The 22,953-nt window shown below is 31.3% G+C and overlaps 1 protein-coding gene across 5 annotated transcripts in view; it reads right to left on the reverse strand.

Moving 5' to 3' along the window:
* Positions 1-491: 491 nt before the first annotated feature.
* The window catches only part of LOC145322853 (uncharacterized), a 55,008-nt gene continuing 32,546 nt past the window's right edge, over positions 492-22,953 (reverse strand). For all 5 annotated transcript variants that reach the window (XM_080165176.1, XM_080165177.1, XM_080165175.1 and 2 more), the window contains 6 exons: positions 20,571-20,641; positions 12,581-12,710; positions 7,834-7,971; positions 5,259-5,382; positions 2,830-2,921; positions 492-1,353 (listed from right to left, as the gene is read on the reverse strand). In XM_080165176.1, the coding sequence (XP_080021302.1) occupies positions 2,850-2,921; positions 5,259-5,382; positions 7,834-7,971; positions 12,581-12,710; positions 20,571-20,641 (535 nt within the window). In that variant the 3' untranslated portion in view covers positions 492-1,353; positions 2,830-2,849. The remainder of the gene's footprint in view (positions 1,354-2,829; positions 2,922-5,258; positions 5,383-7,833; positions 7,972-12,580; positions 12,711-20,570; positions 20,642-22,953) is intronic.

The following is a 22,953-nucleotide window of genomic DNA, read 5'->3' on the forward strand; positions in this document are numbered from 1 at the left end:
TGAGAAAGTGTCATGTTTGACGTCATAAAAATACGTCTATAAAGGAGGGATGAGAGGAGATGTGGGAAATGACACACCTATAAAAGAGATGGATTTTTATGACGTCACACATGACACTTTGAGATTTCTCTAATATTTCACCAAAAGAATATTTCTAAAGCTGCATAAATGTAGTCAAAAAATCTTTAGTTTCCATATCCTTTATCTTCCTGCTTTATTTTTTATTTCGTAGATTAATCATATTTAGATTTTAAACTAAAATATTATCTAATTAAATTACAACATTTGTAAAAGGGCAAAAAACTATTATTTAATCATAATAATACATAAAAACTAAAAATTAAATATTCTTTTTGAAAGAAAGTGTTATAAAACTTATAAGGTTTGATTTTAAAAAGTTAAGATAGGTATAAAAAATTCTTAGTATTTAATTTTCAGTATTTATGTATATTCAAATTTATTTTATTTTAGTGGAGCACCAATAATCCGCCCCCCTCCCCCCCCCCCCCCAATGTGTGCAAAACCGAAAGTGAACCAAATAATGTAATTTCTCGCGGTCGTAAGCCGTCATGCGTCGTGTTGGAAAATTGACGTAAATTTCAGATCTCAGTTTTCGCTATTTGATTTACTATTATTCTGTATAAGATAAAAGCGATGCTTGCAAGATTATTTAATTCGCTATAATATTATAAAGATTTTTTTTTCTAAATCGCGAAATCTGACTTGCGTCACCCTTACAGCATGACATATGACAAATACGACCGCGAGAAATGACATTATTTGGTCAACTATCGCAAAACCAGAGGTTTGCCAGGAATCACAAGACAATGAACGTAAAACGTTAAAATCATTGATAGACACGTTTAGAAACTTTTAGTTTGAACCACTGCACCCAATCAAGCTTAAATAAAAGAACCCAAAGTTTTCAAGATAACGACTGAGAAAACCTGTTTATACAACTTTGGGTACCAGTAAAAATTACATTCTAATGTCTCCTCCTTTCCAGGGGATTATGTGCCCTCCACTTGCAATAAAAGGGGAATAATAGTTATTTCTCGCATCGTATTATAATCGGCTTTCCGCGGATATAGAATGTACAATTATGAGATTAAAACTAGTTTTTTAGCCCTGGGGTGCCGAAGGCACCGGCTAAAAAACTGGTTTTAATCTTATGATTGTACATTTCTATATTCGTAGAAAACTGGATAAAATACGATGCGAGACATAGTTTTTTCGTATGGATGAGAACCGGTTCCTATCCACCGGATTCGAATGAATACGAGAAAAATGTATTATTTTTACAAAGGTATATCCGCCAGATTGTTTGAAGTATGACTGTATGCCTCATTATCCCTGGAATCATTTATATTATACTTGCATGTTTCATTTTTAGAAGAGCGTTACTTTGTGGAGATTTAATCAATTGATCACCATATCCCTATCTATCTATCTAATCTATCTTTCTGTCTATTTCTTCTTTTTTTTCCTGGGCTGCGCAGCCGCGCTTCAGCCGCATAAAAATCTCAAGGAAATCAACCTTTTACAATTTTAAAAATCGACTAAATCTGACCCAAATATGGCAATCCCACTATAAAAAAAGATTCAAAGCATCCGAAGTATAAATTTGAGGCTTTAGTGCAGCTGACGCGCGGCTGTCGAGCCCTTCTGTTTACCCATCTGTGTACCTATTTATAAATATTTCTATCTATATATCTAATTGTCTGTCCAGTGTCCATCTATCAATCTATCTACAAATATACATCAATCCATCTACATACATCATAAAAATATCTTAATTCTATCATGAACTAGCGGATACGCCCCTAGAGGCCTCTATGGACACGTAAAATTGTTTCTTTCAATATATTTTAAAATCAGCTATTTACCATAAATATCTTTTTCACCCATAGATTATGGTAGTTGTGCTTTTAGCTAATTGCAAAAATGTCCGCAGGGCTGCGTTTTTTATTTTTGTCGATTTCTCTTGGGAGTGTGGTGGTACCCTCCCCCCAAATACAGTGTGTTTTTTTTATGAGAACTTTTTTGAAAGCAATTTTGACCCACTTATAGTTATCAGAATTTGATGATTAATGGCTTATTTTCTTCGTTTTTTAATGCAATTAATAAAACAACAACAAAATATTACAGTTTTGGTTTAAAAAGTACAGTAAAATGTAAAATTCAAAACTTAGGTGTCAACATCTAAAAATGGTTTTAGCGCATTTTTCTTATGTTCAAATCTTCTACATTTTGCAAGAATTGCTGCAAAACGCTTCAAAGTTGATATATAGAAATAAAAATTAATACAGATACTAATGGGGACATGTACTAGAACATATTCAAGTTTGAAGGCCATATCTTAATCAGGGAGGTAGTACTGGCCCCCCAAAGTCGACTACTGAAAATCCAATTTTTTTCTTGCAAAGGGTAGAAGATTTGAGCATAAGAAAAATGCACTAAAACCATTTTTAGATGTTGTCACCTAAGTTTTGAATTTTAGATTTTACTGTGCTTTTAATGAAAAACTGAAATATTTTTTTAATGTTCTATTAATTGCATTAAAAAACGAAGAAAATAAGCCATTAATCAATAAATTCTGATAACTATAAGTGGGGTAAAATTGCTTTCAAAAAAACACACTGTAGTTATAACCTTCCCGTGATCTATGAGCTACCCTGTTAAGGAGAACAAGATCGGTTTAGCGGTTAGCGAGATCCTTCGGTACAGACAAACAGACAGAAAAACACACATTCTGTTACTTTATTATTAGGATTATGAATTATTCCTAAGAACTTAAAGACAAAGGTTATGCAAGTGGTAATGAAATGCCTGAGTATATGAAGTGTGTGTCAGTATCTCTCAGATTTCTGGTGTGGAGGTGTTGTCAGGATTTCCTTCATACTCACATACTCATCATCATCCTGGTAATTAAAGATCTCAGTAACGGCAAAAGTAAATAATTCAAAAGTAATTCCCACAAGACGAGATATTATAGTAGAGGGTTTCCCTTGAGTCACATATAGACTACAAACAAACTTTCCGTAGATTTGGTTGGATAAATTAAAGTTTTAAAAAGCACCGATGGGATAGTACCCCGTAAGGATAGGGCCTAACAGAGATGGGGTCGCCCACAGTGGCTAAAAAGGAGGTTTTGGTGGTCCAAAATAGGTTGGAGTTAAAATACTCGTTTTTTTTATATCGCTTGCAACTTAATTAAATTAGCTTTTTTTAGTATGTTGAAATTTAGTCTTTTGTTACAATTCCTTGTTATTACATTGTTTTGTGTTGAATTCATACATATGATAATTATTAGCAATGTCTAGTAGTAAGGGCATTATTAGGATTTGTTTTGTGGGAGGGCATTAAAGGTTTTTTTCCATTTTGTATCCTGTTATATACATTATGAATATCGGAGCCGGCTCTTTTGCGATTTGGGAGCCGATTTTTCTTCAATTCATAGTGTATGTGTAATATGACACCAGGGCCATAAAAAATGGAATGTTGAAATCATATTGTATTAGCTCCGACTTTGGCTCCAGACATTTACTATATGGATTTTACTTCTTATTTTAAAAATATTGTATAAAAAAACACTAAACTTCGTCTTTTTCCATCTATCTATCTATCTATCTATCTATCTATCTATCTAACTACAGTATAAAGTTTATTCTTATTGTCCGTTAAGATCCTGATAACCAACGAATAGGGAAGCTTCACGGTGGTCCGAGTTATTTTTAGGCTACTTTTCTACCCCTCCCTCCACCATTTGAATGCAAACCATAAGAACTAAGGTTGCATGCTGCTAGTAAGCTATATAGTCCTAAAAATTGTCCAAACTTTAAAAAATGAAACTCAAAGAACTTGATAAAAATGTTATTAATTGAATTAAATTTTAAATAAATATTGATTTTTGATTTATGGTGGGTTTTTTTATACCCCCCCTCCCCTGAATAGTCCTGTCTAGCTATTGTATAGTATAATTTCATATTTGTTCTATTCTAATTAACATGGCTTTGTTCAGGAGACATTAGAGTTCACAAGGATAAGACTTCATACAAATATATAATATATATAAAGTTAGGCAATAATAATACGGTGTGCCTTGAACACGACCTTTTTTTATGGATCTTTTGTAATAAACTCCTTACTTTATTACCATTAACAGATATATGTAAAGATATCATGTAAATTTATAGTAAAATTATAGGGGGAGGTAGGTTGTGTTAAAAATCCGTAAAAAATTTGAATAAGCTTCCAATCAAAAGCGATAATTAGGTCTAACTGTTATTAAACATGCGTTTAATTATACTATGAGTTTTGTCAATATTAAGAACAGTTGGACTTAATAATCCCTTTGACTGGACGCTCCCATTAATGAGTTTGGACCATAACCAAATCAATCAGTTTGGTCCATGAAATCCACACATAATACTTGTTTTATACAACAATTACAAACAGATGTATAATTACCATTACAAAATGAATCGTAAAATTAACAAGTAATCAGTTTTGACTATGAAACCAAACTAACCAGTCTGTTCCATGAAACCCACGTATATTACTTGTTTAATACAACAATTAAAAACAGATGTATAATTACCATGACAAAACGAATCGTAAAATTATCAATTAATCATCTTGGAACATGAAACCAAATTAATTACCTTGAAGAATAAAAACATGTAAATTAATCAGTTTGGACCATAAAACCTACACCTAATACTTGTTTAATAGTTCCACTTCAATTACAAACAATCATAACATTGCAATAACAATACGAATACAAAAATTATAAGCTAATCAGTTTGGACTGTGAAACCAAATTCGTATATTCTATACTAAGTTCGTTTAATCAAAAACAGATGAATAAATGAATTTTTAACCATGAGACTCACAACTAGTAACTGTATAATAGGTTAACTATAACCATATAGACTCTTAATTATGATAACTAAAGTCAATTTTAATTATTTCAACTTTTATTTTGTGTTATTTTCTTATATTTAATTTAAATCTAATAACACACAATGAGACATTTTCATGGACCAAACTATTTATTTATGTAATTTTTGTTTTTCAATTAAATATAATTTCACGCTCCCTACCATTAAATGTTGTTATTATTACACTCTTTTAATTGGAACTAATCATTCAGAAAAAAAATCAATAAATTAATTTGTTACATTAAGTTGTATTATCAGAATAATTACTTTTAACTTTTATCTAACCATTATGGTCTGTTAGTCTGCAATGCTTACCTGTACATAATAAGATCCAGATTCTGTGAACTTCATGTAGACCACAAGAGCTATGGTCATACTGCTCAGTAATAAGATCCCCACAAGAATCAGGGCGGCCAACTCTACATTCAACTCATATCCACTAAAAATAAATAATAAGTTTAAATCCCCACTAGAATCAGGGCGGCCAACTCTACATTCAACTCATATTCACTAAAATAAAAAAAAATACTTTGAAACTCAGAGGTGCAAAATTGAAATTGTTGTGCATTAGAATAATACACGTTTGAATGATTTGATTATTAAAAAAAACTTCCAACCTATGTGACGTTTTAATTCTTGTTTAAATACATCATTTGATATTTTCGATATTATATATTTACATGGAATTCAATAAAACTATAAATCTATACAACAAAGTCTTTATAAAAGTTTGTTTTTAAGTAAGAGAGATTATTTGCAATTTGATAAGGCTAAAACAGTTGAGAGGCTGTACATGAACTTATTATGATAAAAAAGTTGTAACTATAAGAAATAATAAGTATCAAAACCAAATAAGTATAACTTTTTGACAAGGCCCAAATGTTTATTGTGTCAAAAATGATCCATGTGACGTAATAAAATAAGGGAGATGAGAGGAGAAGCGGGAAAGAAAAAACCCTAAAAAAGAGATGGATAATCCCTCATTTTGTTACGTCACATGGATCATTTTTGACACAATTTTAACACAATTTGGGCTTTGTCTCACTTTTTGCATGTATTTTTCATAAAATGATTTCTTTTGTAGACCTAAAAATGTTCTAATTTTTACAATTTCGTTTGCTTGTGAGATTTATCATGGGCAAGTAACCAATTAAATCAAAATGGACAGGTGTTAACTTTCTTCTTCTTTTATTGCAAGTTAAGATTGAAAATTATTTTCAGCAACCCGACTGTAAAACTTAAACAAAACTCGTCAGTTGTTTTAAAACTTTTCTTTACAAAATAATGTCTATAACGATCATTTAAGCTTATGTAAATACTAAATCCGTCATCCATAGCCTCTAGGTTTAGATGATTAGATACTTCTGATTTGTTAATTGAATATTTGAGAAATAGCCAAGAAGCTGCCACTTACAAGTTAGGAATGGTTTGTAATTTCTCTTGTTTGATAGCTTTGACCCCCCCCCCTAAAACTAGCACAAAAGCTGCCCATAACAAAAAGTGAAAGCAAAACGTCTTTTGTAAATATTCAGTTTTAAATCTTATTGGACCTACAATATCAACATGTTTTGGTTTTAATGAAGATATAAAGTTATTTGATTTAATTATGTAAGGGTATAATTACACAAAGTTCATAATATGAGCAATCAAATGGAAAGGAAGCACTTCTCCATTTGCTTAACATTATACACCAACCCCCCCCCCCTAAAAAAAAAAAAAAATCTAAAAAGTAGGGTGGGAAATATTTACTCCAAGAGTATAGACTAGGATGTTACTAAAAGTGCTGAATAAAAATTGAAGTTACTGTATGGTCAAATCAAAACTTGCTGACCATAGAAAAGATGGAAGTAGGCCTGTTTCTCAATTACAACAAGGATGTAAACACACCCATTGAAGCGAAGCTCAACAATGGATAAAACAAGCAATTTTTAGTTATATAGATACAGTGCTTATAATATTGTATATGCAGAAAGGTAAACTTATGCTCGTTGTTTACACCAGCCAAATCTTTTTTCCTAATCAGTTTAGAAATCACCATTTTTAAACCATGATATCAAAGCATTTATTCCATATTAAACATCTATTTAGAGAGTCTATTTAATAGATTTTAATAAATATCGTAGATACCCAACTCTCACAGGAATCATCGTAGCTGTAAGCTGTAACTATAATGATTGTTGTTCTGTGAACTGTTAATGTTTACATTGTACTGCCTGTAACTTTTCTTACCTTAATGATTGTTGAGCGGTAAGATGTGAATGTTTATATTGTACTGCCTGTAACTATTCTTACCTTAATGATTGTTGTGCTGTAAGCTCTGTATGAACTTATCTATTCTTAATGTTTGTTTTGCTGTAAATTGTAAATATTTATATTGTACTGCCAGTAACTTTTCTCACCTTAATAAATGTTGAAATGTAAGCTGTAAATGTTTGTATTGTACTGTCTGTAACTTTTCTTACCTTAATGATTGTTGTGCTGTAAGCTGTGAATGTTTATATTGTAATGCCTGTAACTTTTCTTACCTTAATGATTGTTGTGCTGTAAGCTCTGTATGAACTTATCTAATCTTAATGTTTGTTTTGCTGTAAATTGTGAATGTTTATATTGTACTGCCAGTAACTTTTCTCACCTTAATAATTGTTGAAATGTAAGCTGTAAATGTTTGTATAGTACTTGCTGTAACTTTTCTTACCTTAATGATTGTTGTGCTGTAAGCTGTGAATGTTTATAATGTACTGCCTGTAAATTTCTTATCTTCATGAATGTTGTGCTGTAGGCTGTGTATGTTTATATTAATTGTACTACCTGTAACTTTTCTTACTTTAATGATTGTTCATCAGCTGTAAGCTGTGGATATTTATATTATACTGCCTGTAACTATTCTTACCTTAATGATTGTTGTGCTGTAAGCTGTGAATGTTTATATTGTACTGCCTGTAACTTTTCTTTGACAGCATCGTCTCCATACTGGAGCAGGAACTCTATGGAGACACAGTGCTCTATAGCTCCATTCCAATGGGTTCCACTAAAATAAGGATGTTTGATGGCAAAATTATGTTAAAATAACTGTGCATAATATATTTTCCATTAACACTTTTATTTAAGTTAATATAAACTATTTAAATGCATTTTGACAAAATCCTACCAGTTTTTCATAAAAGTACTCTTGATGTACTGTACAGTGTACTAAACTCTCTTTCTGTAAATTGAAATTATTGTTTGAAATGTTTGGACACTATTAATCATTTAACAAGTCAATAAAATTCAATAAAAGTACCCAGCCTACAAATAAGATAATGTGTTTATAAAGCTCAGAATGACACTATGATTTACAGGCCAATGTCCCTTCCTTTCATACCTCAAAAGGCTTCGCTAGTATTGGACAAAGTTTACCTTTATTTTGTCTATTTATACTACAAAGTAGAATAATGATGTCTGTCCGTTTGTCTGTCTGTCCGTCTGTCCCTTAAGATCTCGGCAACCACTGAACCGATCGGATTCTACTCTTCAGGGAATATACCTACTGGTCCTGTGTTGGTTTTAGGCTATTTTCTTGGGGGGGGGGGGATGGGACACCACCAACCCCCCTCAAAAACAAAAAATCCCCCCGCCATTTAAAAAAAAAAGTTATTTAAAATAGTGGTGGAGTGTTGGATATCCAGGTAATAAATGATGTAATTACACCTCTTGGGGCAAAGCCCCCAGAGGCTAGGGGCGAAGCCGCTAGTACAATACATAGAAATACTAATTGTAAAGCGAATTTTATCTTTTTAAGAATTTTATATTTGAATATTTTACATATTTTTAACAGAACAAAGAGAAAACAATTTGACATTTTATTATTTTTAGAAAAAAATTGAATATTCATTACTTTTCAAATATTTAAATACAAAAACAACCTTTAAATCATCTTCAGTCACAAATTATGTAAAAAAAATCTTGCTGAATCTTTGAAAAACCCACAGATCTTAAAGGATAAGACAATGGATATAAATTAATGTACAATGTACATCCTCAATTATGATAAACTAAATTCTGTAGATTAAAATAATTGATCGAGAAAGTTTAGAAACTGTAATTTTGACCCAACCAATCAAGATTTGATTATAGTATGTATGACATGTAATATATATTTTGAGTAAAAGAATGAGATTATAAACTTTGAGCACTAGTTTATTTTACAGTTCGATGACCCTTCCATCCTTCAAAAACCTAACCTTAAAAAGCCTTAAACACTTAATTAATGTATCTTTAGTAACAAAGCTCAAAAAAATTTAAAAGGCAAATATACTGACGAAAAAAGTAAGTTGTAGAGTAAACACTCAATCTACTTTTAAAATCTAAAAAGAGAAAGGGGACATTGAATTGTAAATCATACTAGTTTGTCATTCGTTGTCATAAAACCTATGGTTAATTCTATTATATCTTGATTAGTTGGTATAAGTCCAATCTTTTTAACAAATTATCAAAATCTACTGAAGATTAAAGTGTTTATTGTATCCTATCTCAGAAAAAGATTTATAGTATAGATGTATATACAGACAACTACCTCCCTTCATATTTTAAAGACCTCTTTCGTCTGCTTCTAAATTATTTTCTGCTATTTGGCTGTTTTAATATAAGCGACACCATTAATTGATTTTCAATGACCTAATAGAAAGGTTGCACAAGTAGGTTGCGATTTATTTAACCCTTTCTCCTTCTAGGGTTTTACTCTAATCCCTAAGATAAGTTCTCAAATCAAATCAAACCTAATTTATTTTATGACCTAAAGTTTTAAAAAATTTCTTCCAACCAATTTGATCAAAATATACTCATCAAATGATGAAACTGAATTTTTAAACATTGAATTTAAATTTCTCGATGCATTTCGGGTTAAATATTCGTTCTTTTTAACTTATTTTTCTCAAGCATCTCTTTAATCAAGATGAGAAATATTTTGAAAGGGTAACAAAATCTTTTAAATCACAAGTGGACAGCTAATTACCCCCACAAACTTAATTTTTGTGTTTACTGTTTAATCCCACTTTATAAAATAACTTTAGAAATGTTGTTTACACCTTATATTCAATTTTAAACATATGTAATTGAAATAGATACATAGAGAAGCTTCTTACAGTGCCTTTAAAAATGACGTCATATTGGCCAACCATTAGTCAATTAAAATGTATACTGGCCTGCCTTTTGTAATTTAGACTGTGTATTTGCCTATCATTGGTCATTTTTGTATTATATGACTTCATTTTTTGCCCTTTATCAAAAGAATTTTTTCAAGTGCCGTATCTCTAAATCCCTTTAATCTTTATCTCTCTAATTCCCTGTGATGCTAAAACATTAATCAAGATAACTTTTCTGCCTTTCCACACTTTCAATGGAAAAAGTAATAAGAATCAAGGACGTCCAAGCTTTTTTATTTGGGGGACCACCCCTTTACCCCCCCCCCCCCTTGGACGTTTCTGACAAGAATGCTTCCTTTAACAGCTTATGGCGGCCAATGTTTTTGACCAGAGAGGTAACTTATTTTTCGACCATTATCTTTTCCCTTAAGACAAACCTCAAGATACACTACTTTAGTATAATTTTTTTAGCTCACATGTAAAATGGGATAAGAAAACTTTGTTATAATGAAAGGACACCAAATTTCAATTCCCTGAACTTGAAAAGTTGGCATCAAAGGTTTTAACTTTGCATATGCTACTACACAGTGACAGGGAGTTACAGGGATGGAGGGGACATTGGACTGGATATTACACTGGTACCCAAAGTTTATAATCTGGTTATTTTATTCTTTGGCTGAAAACTTTGAATACTTTAATTTAATTTTGGTTGGTTCATTCCAAAAAATACTACTAATACATAAGAATTTATTTTGTCTGTCACAAAGAAGATAAAGTATAGAATAGAATCCAGGTAGAAGATTCTGCCTGGCTAGTCTGAAGTAAAATTGGACCATTTGAAAGACCAAAACGGCTATAAGGCTGTTAGTAAATAACATGATTTCAGTAATTATTCTGAAAAAATATTCAAAATAAATTCCTTTTGCAATAATTTACTAAAAGCCTTGTAGCCAAGCTTCCACCTTTCTCTTCCTTATTCACAATAGATTAAAAATGAATTTGATGTGCATTTTAAGCCTTAAAAAATTTAATCATGTAAGAAAATTTACAAAAATATTGGTCTCAGTATTTATATTATAAAAAACTAGGTTGCGCTCTTATGTATGTTTTTAAACAGCTGATTTATACATGATAGCAACTACTACATACTTGTGGTAGAGGGGGAGGGGGGAGGAAGGGGTTGTACCCAATTAGCTGACCCTTGAAAATTACAAATGTGGTCAATCATACTTACCAAAATTAAAACAACATGATGTTTAGTGATTTTTCATCTTTGTCTAAAACAATCAAGCAACTATTGCTGTCTTCACTTCATTAAGAGGTGTGTATCAGAGTTGTTAGCCTTAGTCAGATACTTATGTTTATGCGTAAAGTATTACCCTTTGAATTTAGAGAATGTTTCTATATTGTTCTATAGTCAAACGTGTTACACTACATATAATTTAAATTATGAAGATCAAATAAATTTTTAACAATATATATTAGATTTTGATACAAATTGAAGTTTTCTAATTTTGTCCAATTAGTCATTGTGATTTGTACTTTAGCATTATTGTCATTACTGCGCAAGTCAAAGATTTCTTCTAATTTCCCAGAAATTTTTAGGGTTTTCACTTCTATTCCTCCTTATTCTATGGTCTGTCATCATTGGAAAATTAGAGTAAAACACTAGAGGGAGAAATAGTTAAATAACTGTTAAATCTCCCCATCGCAACCGCCTTGTGCAACCTTTCTATTGGGTCATTAAAAATCAACCAATGGTGTCGCTTATTAACACAGACGAGTAGCAGAAATTCTTTTTTGAAGCAGACGAAAGAGGTCTTTGAAAAAGGAAGGGAGGTAATTGTCTGTATATGCATCTACACTATAGATCTGTTATTAGAAATCAGCATCAATTTATCGGCCAATGTCTTATCCCTTTATATCCCTGACATGCTATACCCAGTGACAGAGAGTTAATTTCTATTAATCCAAATCCCATGGGAGCTAAACTGAGACATTAATCATTCGAACGAGGGTGAGGGTATATTCAAGCCTTTTTTTTGTATAGTATCTTTTAATCACTGGTTATTTTTTGAAATATTGCCCCTTTTTGTACAGTATTTCTATACCAAAAACATAATTTTTTGTCCTTAATATCAAAGACACTATTACAAGTTCTACAAGTTTATTAAGAAATTATCATAACTATTTGTAAAACCTAAGTTTAGTTTAATGTAAAAAAATAGCATTATCAGTAACATTTAATTTGGATCATGGAAAGAAAACTAAGTTGCGGGTTTTGTCGCATTTTCACAGTAGCTTTTGAAAGGTTATTTTAGGTTAGGTTAAGTAAGTGTTAATAATTGCCCTGCGGGGTTAGAAAATAGGTCTCGCAGGGTTAGAGCCCCCCGCAGGAGCTAGAAATAGGAGAAAAGCTACTGTGAAAAAAAATGACAAAACCGAAAACTATGTTTTCTTTCCTTGATCCTTTAATTTTTATGTTTAATAAATATTCTAATGATTTAATGGCTATACCTGCATGAAAGAGATCTAACTGGAAGCAGGTTTGACTTGAATACATGGCCCTCGTTGCAGGAGAACTCTGCGTAGCTGCCGTTCGCGGCTACAACCTGGCCGTCGGCAATACGCTCTGGAATGGCACATCCTGAAAACAGAATCTTTGTTGTAATGTAACCAGAAACATAGGCAAGGGCGTCCAAACTTTTTCATTTAAGGGGGAGGGGGAATCTTTATATCTTATGGGCAAGGAAGTCCAAGCTTTTTAAATTTAAGGGGGAGGGGGGGAATTTAAACTCCAATTTTTTTTTTTTTTGGGGGGGGGGCGAGTAATCGCCCCTTACCCCTCCCCCCCTCCATTGGATGTCTTTGAACATAGAACTGTAAATTAAAATGATTTACTGGCTAAGATTAAGAAGTATAATCTAGCAATGTCCAAACATTTCCACCGATAAAATAAATCTATTTCAAGTGTAATTACTTAATCTAACACCAGCGGCTACGCCCCTAATCGCCTATAGGGACACATCAAATTGTTTCTTTTCAATGAATCTTGCAATCAGCTGTTTACCAAAAATATTTTTTTGCCGCTAGATGGTGTTATGATTTTAGCTATTTGCTCAAATATCCACAGAGCAGCGTTTTTTTTATATTTGTCGATTTCTCTTGGGAGGGTGTTGGTACCCTCCCCAAAAGTAGCTATTAACCTTCCCAGGACCTATGATAAGATACATTGTAAAGGGGAACCATATAAGCTCAGCCATTAGACAGATTCTTCAGTACAAACTATAAGGATTGTATTATTCCACAAGTTCGCGGATTAATATAAACCAAGGCTTCTCTATAATTTGATTTTTCTGTCAATTATTACTTCAATAACCTATAGATGATTTTTAACTTTAAACAGAATCAAAACACATCCAAAAATTTCAATTTATCAGGCCAAAATGGCTTACATATATCTAATTTCAAAGTTAAACATCAGAGATATGATTTACAATTGCAATGAAGAAATAATTTAGGTTATATATATATTTTAGATTATTTAACTGTTTGTTTTTTTAATTTATTTTTTCATTAAATCTTCTACCACAGTTATTTTTTTAATAATCAAATTTTTTTATTTATATTTAAATATTGTATTTGAATAAATAAATTTCATAAAGAGATGAAATAAACAAACAATCCTAATACCACCTAGCGATAATTTTTTTAAACTAAAATTTTTACAAAATTGAAAGGTTTTCATTTTCAAATTTAACCCTCTCTAGAAGAGATTATTCAATATAAAAATAAATAAATATTATTTTATAAAATGAGCTTAACGGATAACCAATCAGCTGCTGTGTCTAAATTTTTCATGGACGCTGCTAGGGCATTTATCATTTATTCCACGGCACGAAATTATTTATGATACCATACAGTCAACTAGTGGCTACGCTTTTTGAAGCCTATGAGGGGGGTGGGGAGGGGGAAATGTCTCTCCCAACTTAAAAACGGAAGAGGCGATTTTTATAGGGGCAATTGGAAGGATGTTTTATTCTCCCCCAAAATAGTTGTAAACCTTCCCAGGACCCAATGGATGCTGTGATGTAAAGGGGAATCATATCGGTTCACAGAGATAGACAGACAAAAACACAGACACAGTCATCCTGTTACTTTTACAACAAGTCTTTTAAGGTCTGGCGGTTGCGCCCCTAGCATCTTATAACTAAGATATAAATAAACTTCAATATAAAGGCGTATATAATAACCTCACTATTTAAATTTGTCTGAAAATATGTATGTCTACGAATTTGTCTTAGAACAAGGATGACAACATTCGGCTAAGTTCTGAAACCACAGAGCAAACAAACATCAAGACTTTTAAAGTGTCATAACTGAATAAGAACACAGTAATAGTGTCTGACTGATTATGACGTAAAAAAAAATTAGCCAATGAGAGGCCGTTATTGACCAATGGTAAAATTTATAGTGGCCTCTCATTGGCTAATCTTTTTTGTTACGTCATAATCAGTCAGACACTATTACTGTGTTCCTGAATAAGCAGAATATAAAATGTAAAAGCAAAAAAAAATTGTTGCAAAACTAAAAAAATAAAGGATACTGTTTAAAGGACACACTTACATCTTTAGGACTTGATTATAAAGATGCTTCGATTAAAATATTGTACTTTGTTGTCCTAGGAATCAGTATTCCAAACATCAGATATAAAATTCAAAAAATTTTGTCAAAAAATCAAAATCAGCTTGTTTAAAATGAACTTACGGATATATATGTATATTGTATACGTAATAGAGTTGCTACACTTTCTATATCGTACCTAATTACTACAGGAATCACCCTGCAAAATTTTAAATCGAAAGTAAAATTCTAACATGCCTTAATTAACAAAAAAGCAAACCGTTCCGGACGTACGGACGTTCGAACCGACCCTAATTTTAGAAAAGATTCACTTTTAAAAATTGTAAATTTGTATTTATGTATTGCTTGGCAAGAGATTTTGAGAAAGGTCATTAATTACAAGAAAATCACAATTAATTTTCCCTCTTATAAATCAAAGTACTTTCTTTGGTATTAAAAAAGATATACGGAAAGTGTCATGTGTGACGTCATAAAAAATACGTCTAAATCCATCTCTTTTTAGGGGTTTCCTTTCCCACTTCTCTTCTCATCCTATCTTTTAGACGTATTTTTATGACGTCACACATGACACTTTCCGTATCTCCTGTTGAAAATCACAGAATTAATAATTATTTAAATGATAATTACATAATGATTTCTACAAAATGGTATAAAAATGAACCTATAAAGTAGGGATAAAATCTTATTTATCTCCCATTTATCTATCTCTTTATCTCTAATACTGCCTGAAGGATATTTCATATATATTGAAAACAAATTCAATATCCATGTACGGAAAATAAGGGCATACAATTACATATCCTTATACTAAAGTAACAGGATGTATGTGTGTTTGTGCGTTTGTGTTTCTTTGTGTTTGTACCGAAGGATCTCGCTTACCGCTGAACCTTATAATAAAGTAACAGGATGTATGTTTGTCTTTGTGTATGTTTGTACCGAAGGATCTAGGTAACCGCTGAACCGATCGGGTTCTCCTTTGCAGGGTAGATTCTCATAGGTCCTGGTAAGGTTTTTCACTAATTTGGGGAAGGGTGCCACCACACTCCCAAGAGAAATCGCCCCTATACAAGTTTTATTGAAAAAATACTTTAAAATTGGGTTATTAAATTCAACTCCCCCATCCTCTAGAGGCCTCTATGGGGCGTAACCGCTAGTATATTTATAAAAAAAAATCATTTTATAAAACTAAGATTCAGCTTGTTCAGAAACACACGTTAAATTTTAGGTTTAGGCTCTTTTGTCGTATAAGTTTTTACTTTTAACCATTTCAACCAACTCTAATCAATCAGAAAAGCGTCTTTTTGTAGATTAGATTTATATTATAAAACTTATATTAGCTTATGTAGATTCAATATTCTCCTTTATACGCCCCTATCCTATTTGAAACTATTATATAAACTTTTAAAGTATTTTGAATACTTTTCAACACAATATTCAAATTGTATCATGATAAATTGTTTGCCAATAACTTTTCTATCAGTCAAAATAAATCAATTTAAGACAAAATGCATTCCTTTAGCATGTTATATGAACCTTTTAGTAATGGTTCTTACTATATAAATGGTTTCTACTGCTGCTTTGTCAGGTGCACGTCAAAAATAGTCAAAGTTTGGGAGAATGCCTTGGCCTATTATCGGCATAATGCATAACTGTGCTTTCAGGCAAAGATCATGCAATTAAATGATTTGTTGTTAAAAATGCGTTTGAACCAATAGTCCATGCACATTATTAAGTTTTTCAGAGATACATTAAAATAAAATCTTTGGTGTATAATAAACAGTACTAGCCTCTCCGCCCCTAGTCTCTATGGGCTTTGTCCCTAGAGGTATAATAACATCTTCATTACCTACCCAGCCGAAAAAAATGCGAATAGATCGCAAATTTTCGCGAATATATGGCGAATTTGCAAAATTCGTAAAAAAATTGGAAGCGGGATTTTTTTGTTTTTGGGGGGTTGGAGGTGTCCCAACCCCAAAGAAATTACCCTAAAACCACCACAGGACCAGTAGGTATATTCCCTGAAGAGAAGAATCCGATCGGTTCAGTGTCTACCGAGATCTTAAGGGACAGACGGACGGACAGACATCATTCTACTTTGTATTATAGATATCATATGGTTTTCAATTAGCTGTTTATACGTCTTAGAAAGTTATTACTAGATACCTAATTAGATTAAAAAAACAAGATTAATTTCTTATGAAATAGTTAGAAAAAACATATAAAAAAATAATGAATTCTTCTAATATCTACATCCGTATATTAAACAAACAGGATGTATTTGTGTCTGTACTATTATTACCATTACCTCATAAGGGCGGGATTCTCCTTAGATTTAAGTGATTATCTAAAGAAACCAGAGCATCATCCACGTGTAATGGGATGCGATACTCTAACACCCAAGGATATTAGGTCAAGTAACATCCATCAGACAACAAACCCTTTCATTGTACGATTGTCCTAACTGTGCATGGTAGTGAGTTGCGTCTGTTTATGGGCTAAGGCATTCCCCATACTCTTACTATTTATATCACGCAACTGACATAGCAGCAGTAGGAACCATTATTTAGTTATGAAGTGTTAACGGCCTGAGATTCAAAACTATCACTCGCCGGCGACGATCGGATGCGCTACGTGTTGAGCCATGATCGCGGGTATAGGTGTCTGTAAATATTCTGTCTATGTCTTTATATTAAGCACTTTTCTAAAGTCAAACTGTCATACACTAAGTTTAATAAATAGTTAGATAAATAAAGTCGGTCCGTCCGGGACGGATAGCTTTTTTCGTTAATTTAGGCATGTTAGAATTGTCCTATCGATTTCAAACTTTGCATGGTGATTTCTGTAGTAGTTAGGTACGATTTAGCAACTCTATAATCATTACCAGAATGTCTGTACGTCCATTTTAAACATGTTGATTTTTTTACTTTTTGTAACATCAAATTTTTATGTGATCTAATTATCCGATTGATCTGCTTTTAGGTATATTGATTCCTGGGACAACAAAGTACAATATATTCTATATTGCTATATAATCAAGTCCTAAAAATGTAAGTATGTCCAGCCCATAAACATTATCCTGTATCAGGCAGTTTTTCAACAAATACACTTACAATTTTGCTTCGACTCTTATACATTTATATTCTGATTATCCAGTTCTGACACTATACAAGTGTGTCCTACCGTTTCAGTACTTCTCCTTTATTGATGTTGTCATACTTGTTTTTCAAAGATCTGCATAAATTGAATTTTAGTAATGAATATAAAACCCTTTAAACAAACATATACATTGTTTTTTAAAAATCTCTGCTCTCATAAAATGAAAAGAAAAATAGTTAGATTTATTTCCTAATCTCTTAAAGTAAACTAGCGAGTAATTCAATTGTAAATTTGGTTGTACACTTCATATCTTAGTAGAAGCAACGCTTTTCTATGATAAGTCCATTTTAAGACGTAAAGTTTAGCCTTCTGTTAATAAGGCGTCATACATATCATCAAACCTACTATACATATAATCTAATATAAAAAATATCGCCAACTTACTATTTCTATAAACCTCTTGAAAATGTAATCCCTTGAATACTCTACATTTGGAGATAATTATCCTATTCAATTGTTTAATAATAAAATTTAAACAACAAATAAACTTGTTATTGCTGCGCTACTTATGAACTTATTTGTCCTAGTTTGTATATATTTATTTGTACTCCAATCAAGATAAAAGGTTTTGACCTCAGCTCGAATCTCAAGGTCCCCCGAAAACTTTACGGCAACATCCCCTAATCATTAAAAACTACCACATTGCACCCTCCCCTCTTATATATTTCTATACATTGCACCTAGTTTTTTTAGATGGTTAATGGCTTTAGGTTTATTCTATCATATAAAGTAGGAAGGTTATTTTGTCTGTAGCTTAAGATTTCGATAACTACTTAGTAGATTGATTTTTCCATTTTGGGGAAGCTTTATATAGGTCCTATGATGTATTTAGGCTATATAATTTTAAGTCTTAAGTCTTTGGATGGTATTAGGCTATTTTCTGCTCTTTCCTACCAATTAGAATACAAAAAATATATGTACTCTTAGCTTTTTTCCTTTTATATTTCAGAGAGGGAATAGAAGAAAGATGGGGGAAAAAGGGTTCCCTCTGGAAAAATATGGGATATTATCAACTTTTCTCCTATTTTGTTTGACTTGCACTTAAAGTAAAATATTTAGCGTTTTAATCATCGGATTAAAGAAAAGTAAAAATAGCAATATTTTTTTCTGTTCAGGAAAATTTAATATAATCTTTTAGGTCAAATGTTTCGAATTTTTTGTGTTATGTGTAAATATCCTTCTATAAAAGTCTATCTGTGGCTTAGGATCTTGCTAACCCCGAACCGATCTCCCTTACAGTAAAGCTTCGTATAGGTCCAGATACAATTTTTTGTGTGAGACCCTATCACGAGAAATTTCGCCCCTGGAAAAATACTCCCCCCTGCAAAAAAAGCATATTTTTGGATGAATTATAATTTTCATAGGTAATATCCAATTCAATTCAATCTTTTAGAAGTTCTGATAAACTAGAAAAGAGTCATCCCTTAATCCATGAAAATAAAATGTTTCAAGTTAAATGTAAAAGTTTACATTGAAAATTTATATGGAATTGGATTTTTACTTTTGTATGGTTTATATATTTGTGTTATTAGTAGCTAAGCTTTTCTTTAGCATGTCTATATAAGAAGTGTTTCAACTATTGTCGTTGATATGGCGTTTTATTAAGTTACTAGTAACTGCGCTCCTATCTTCTAGGAGCTATGTAGTCGAAGGAGTAAGGAAAGCTGAAAATAGCTTAAAACCAAACTTAGATATAACCAATAAATAGCCTGAAACCATCCCGGTACCTATACAAAGCTTCCATAAGCAGAATCCGTAGTTATCGAAATCTTAAGCTACAGACAAATAAACCTTACTTCTTTAAATAATAGGATAATAGCTGACATATAATCGACAAGTTGTATGAAATTGACATTAGTCCGATTATCATTATATATCATATATCTCATTAGTATTACAGAAGTGAATTTCAGTCATATGATAATTAAAGCATCATCTTAGATTAAATTTTATTTACCAATTAACGCAATTCCGATAATGTTTATATTGATTTTGAAAATAAGGGGCTAATAAATAAGTTACTTGTACATATTTAATCTTTATTCAACGGAAAAGAAACTTCGCAACTCTTAGACAAAGTTGTTCTTGTTTGGTTTATTTATTTCCCTTTTTACTTTTGTTTAAGATATAAACTTACTTACATTTACTTTATACTTAATGTATTTTAAAGTAGAACCAATGAGGGAGGGATAGAACAATTGACTGTAAATTATTTAGTCCCCAAAGTTTTACCCCAAACGTTGGCTTTATACTTTAGGGAAGTACAAACTTTAAGTTTTCAAACATCTTGACAATAATTTAAATCTACAGGAGGGGTAATTTTGTTCATCATAATTGACATTTATTTTTCGTCGATTGTAATACGCCTTAAGATCTCTGACATTAATAGTCCAATGTGGTTTAAATACTTGTTTGATCGTTAATACATTATTTTAAAGTCTGCGCCCCTTCCTTTAAAAACAAGGACAATCATGAAAGAAAAAACAAAAAAGCTAAGAAGGGGAAAAAATGTAATATAGAATATTAAAAGTTGCGTCTTAAAAATTCACTTTTAAAGTTTTTAAAGTTGTAACGAAATGGGACGAAGAAGAATAGGAAAATTAAAGGGAGAGAAACAGAAATATCAAAAAACACTACAGTACAGAAAAATGAACAGACAGAAGGACAGACACAAGCACTGATAGAGTAGCTTCGCTACAAAACTTACCTATTGTTTTATATCTAAGGAGAATGCCGCGTCTTGATTTAAGCTGTAAATTGCTGGGCGCGTTCACTGTCCTAAAATATTATAAAAGTTAGTCAGATTGTTAACCAGGAATCTTCAGAGATAAGATAATGGCGGATAAATTAATAAATATCCCCAATTATGATAAACAAAATTAATTTAGAAAATTATTGTTAGACAAATTTGGATTCTGAGGTTTATACATCCAAATGAAGATTCGATGAAGAGACCCAAAGTTTTTTAACCAACAGATGAGAGATTATAAACTTAGGGTGCCAGTAAAATTTATAGTCCAATGTCTCCTACTTGCCTCTTTAAACCACATAATCTTTAAACAACTCTTTCTTCATAAAGAAATATTGGTAAAACGTGTAAATGGTTTGAAAGTTACAATTATTCTCTCAATTTTGTTACAGACATACAGACATACAAATATGTATTATATAAATGCTTTCCTACCAACAAAATCAGTCAAAACACTTTATATATTACTTACTACTAGAGATTTCGAGGGATAATGCATTGGCCGATAAATTGATGCACATCCTCAATGATGACACACTAAATTACCCCCGCTGTAGATTAAAATTAATGGTTCAAACGTTTAAACACTCATCTTATAAAACTAACCAATCAAAACTCATAAAAAGTCCCCACAATTGTTAAGCCAACGAATAAGAAAACGTTATGATAAAACTTTGGGTACTAGTGTAATAAACAACCCATTGTCCTCTCTCATTCAGACCTACTACAATCGTATATACACATATTTAATTAAGGTAAAAGCTTATTCGAAAGTTACAAAAATATTGTTAGATTCATCATATTCACTAAAGACAGAGAGATATTGCATCTGAAGAATATAAACTTTTTTGTCCCAAAAACTATTTTATTCGTTTTTTTTGGTGTTTTTTAGTATAAAAAAGTATACAATGTGCTCTAAAAAGATAAATGTTACCTCAAAACTGAATATTATTACCCTAATCCCATTATCATTACTCGAATAGGAAAACATTATGATCAATCTTAACTTATACCTACGTACATGAATATTCAGAAAGTTGTAAATAGTAAGAGAAAGTTCTATCAGTTTTAGGAATGATAAATTGTTAAAAGCGAAGCTTTTCTATAATTAGGGTCGGTCCGTCTGTACGTCACAGTTAGCTCTTTTCGTTAATTTAAACAGGTTAGAATTGTCCTATCGATTTCAAACTTTGCATGATGATTTCTGTAGTAGTCAGGTACGATTTAGAAAGCGTAGCGACTCTATAATCATTACAAGAATGTCCGTGCGTCCATTTTAAACATGTTAATTTTTCTACAACAAATTTTTATGTGATTCAATTATCCGATTAATCTGATTTTTGGTATATTAATTCCTGGGACAACAAAGTATAATGTTATAAGCGAAGCAACTCTATAATCAAGTCCTAAAAATGGAAGTATGTCCTTAAACATTATCCTGCATCAAACAATTTTTCAACAAATTTACTTACAATTTTGCTTCGACTCTTATACATTTATATTCTGATTATTCAGTTCTGACACTAAACAAATATTAATGTCCGTTTGTCCTACCGTCTAATTGCTTCGCTTTTATGGATGTTGTCATCCTTGTTATTTAGCAAATACATATACATTCAGTGTCAGAAGACATATGTGTGTGTATAAAATTGATCCAATCTGAGAAATTTGAAAAAGTTTGGCATCTAGATGGTAAAATTGTCAAATTTATTACTAAAAAGAGTGAGAAAGTATTTAAAGTAAAAATGTTTGAAATCACACCCAATCAAATAATTGAGAAATATTGTTAAGATATAAATATATTACAAAGTGAATTTTATGTTAAATATCCTATCATATGTAATACTTTGATTTTTGACTAAGTTTTATCTTCTTACATTATATTTTATAATATTTAAATTATAGAGTAGCTACGCAACTAAAAATTGCTTCATGTAAATATAATTTTATACCCTTGTTATGAGATATGTTTATGTTAACTAATAATACCCAATTTCCGTTTGTTTCATTCATTATATATAACCTATTTTCCCCTTCATTATACCTTCTTAATATGAGTCACACACTGTGTTGTAATTTTAATTTTCGATAGAGTGGGTAGCATCTGTCAGATTTTAAATAACATTGAATATGATTTCTTATCTAGATATAAAGATTCTACATTAAATGGTAATAATTATGAAAATCCGTATTATGAAATTGATCTGTCATGTTCATATTTTAATAACAAACAATTTATTGAAAAATGTAAGCAATTTCAAACATTAAAATTTCTTTCTTGGAACATTCAGAGTCTTAATAGTAAATTTATTCAGCTTAAAGAATATATAGATCATTTAAA

This window comes from Acartia tonsa, chromosome 6 (genome assembly GCF_053477335.1).
Source record: "Acartia tonsa isolate MP-2025a chromosome 6, ASM5347733v1, whole genome shotgun sequence".
Taxonomy (NCBI): domain Eukaryota; kingdom Metazoa; phylum Arthropoda; class Copepoda; order Calanoida; family Acartiidae; genus Acartia; species Acartia tonsa.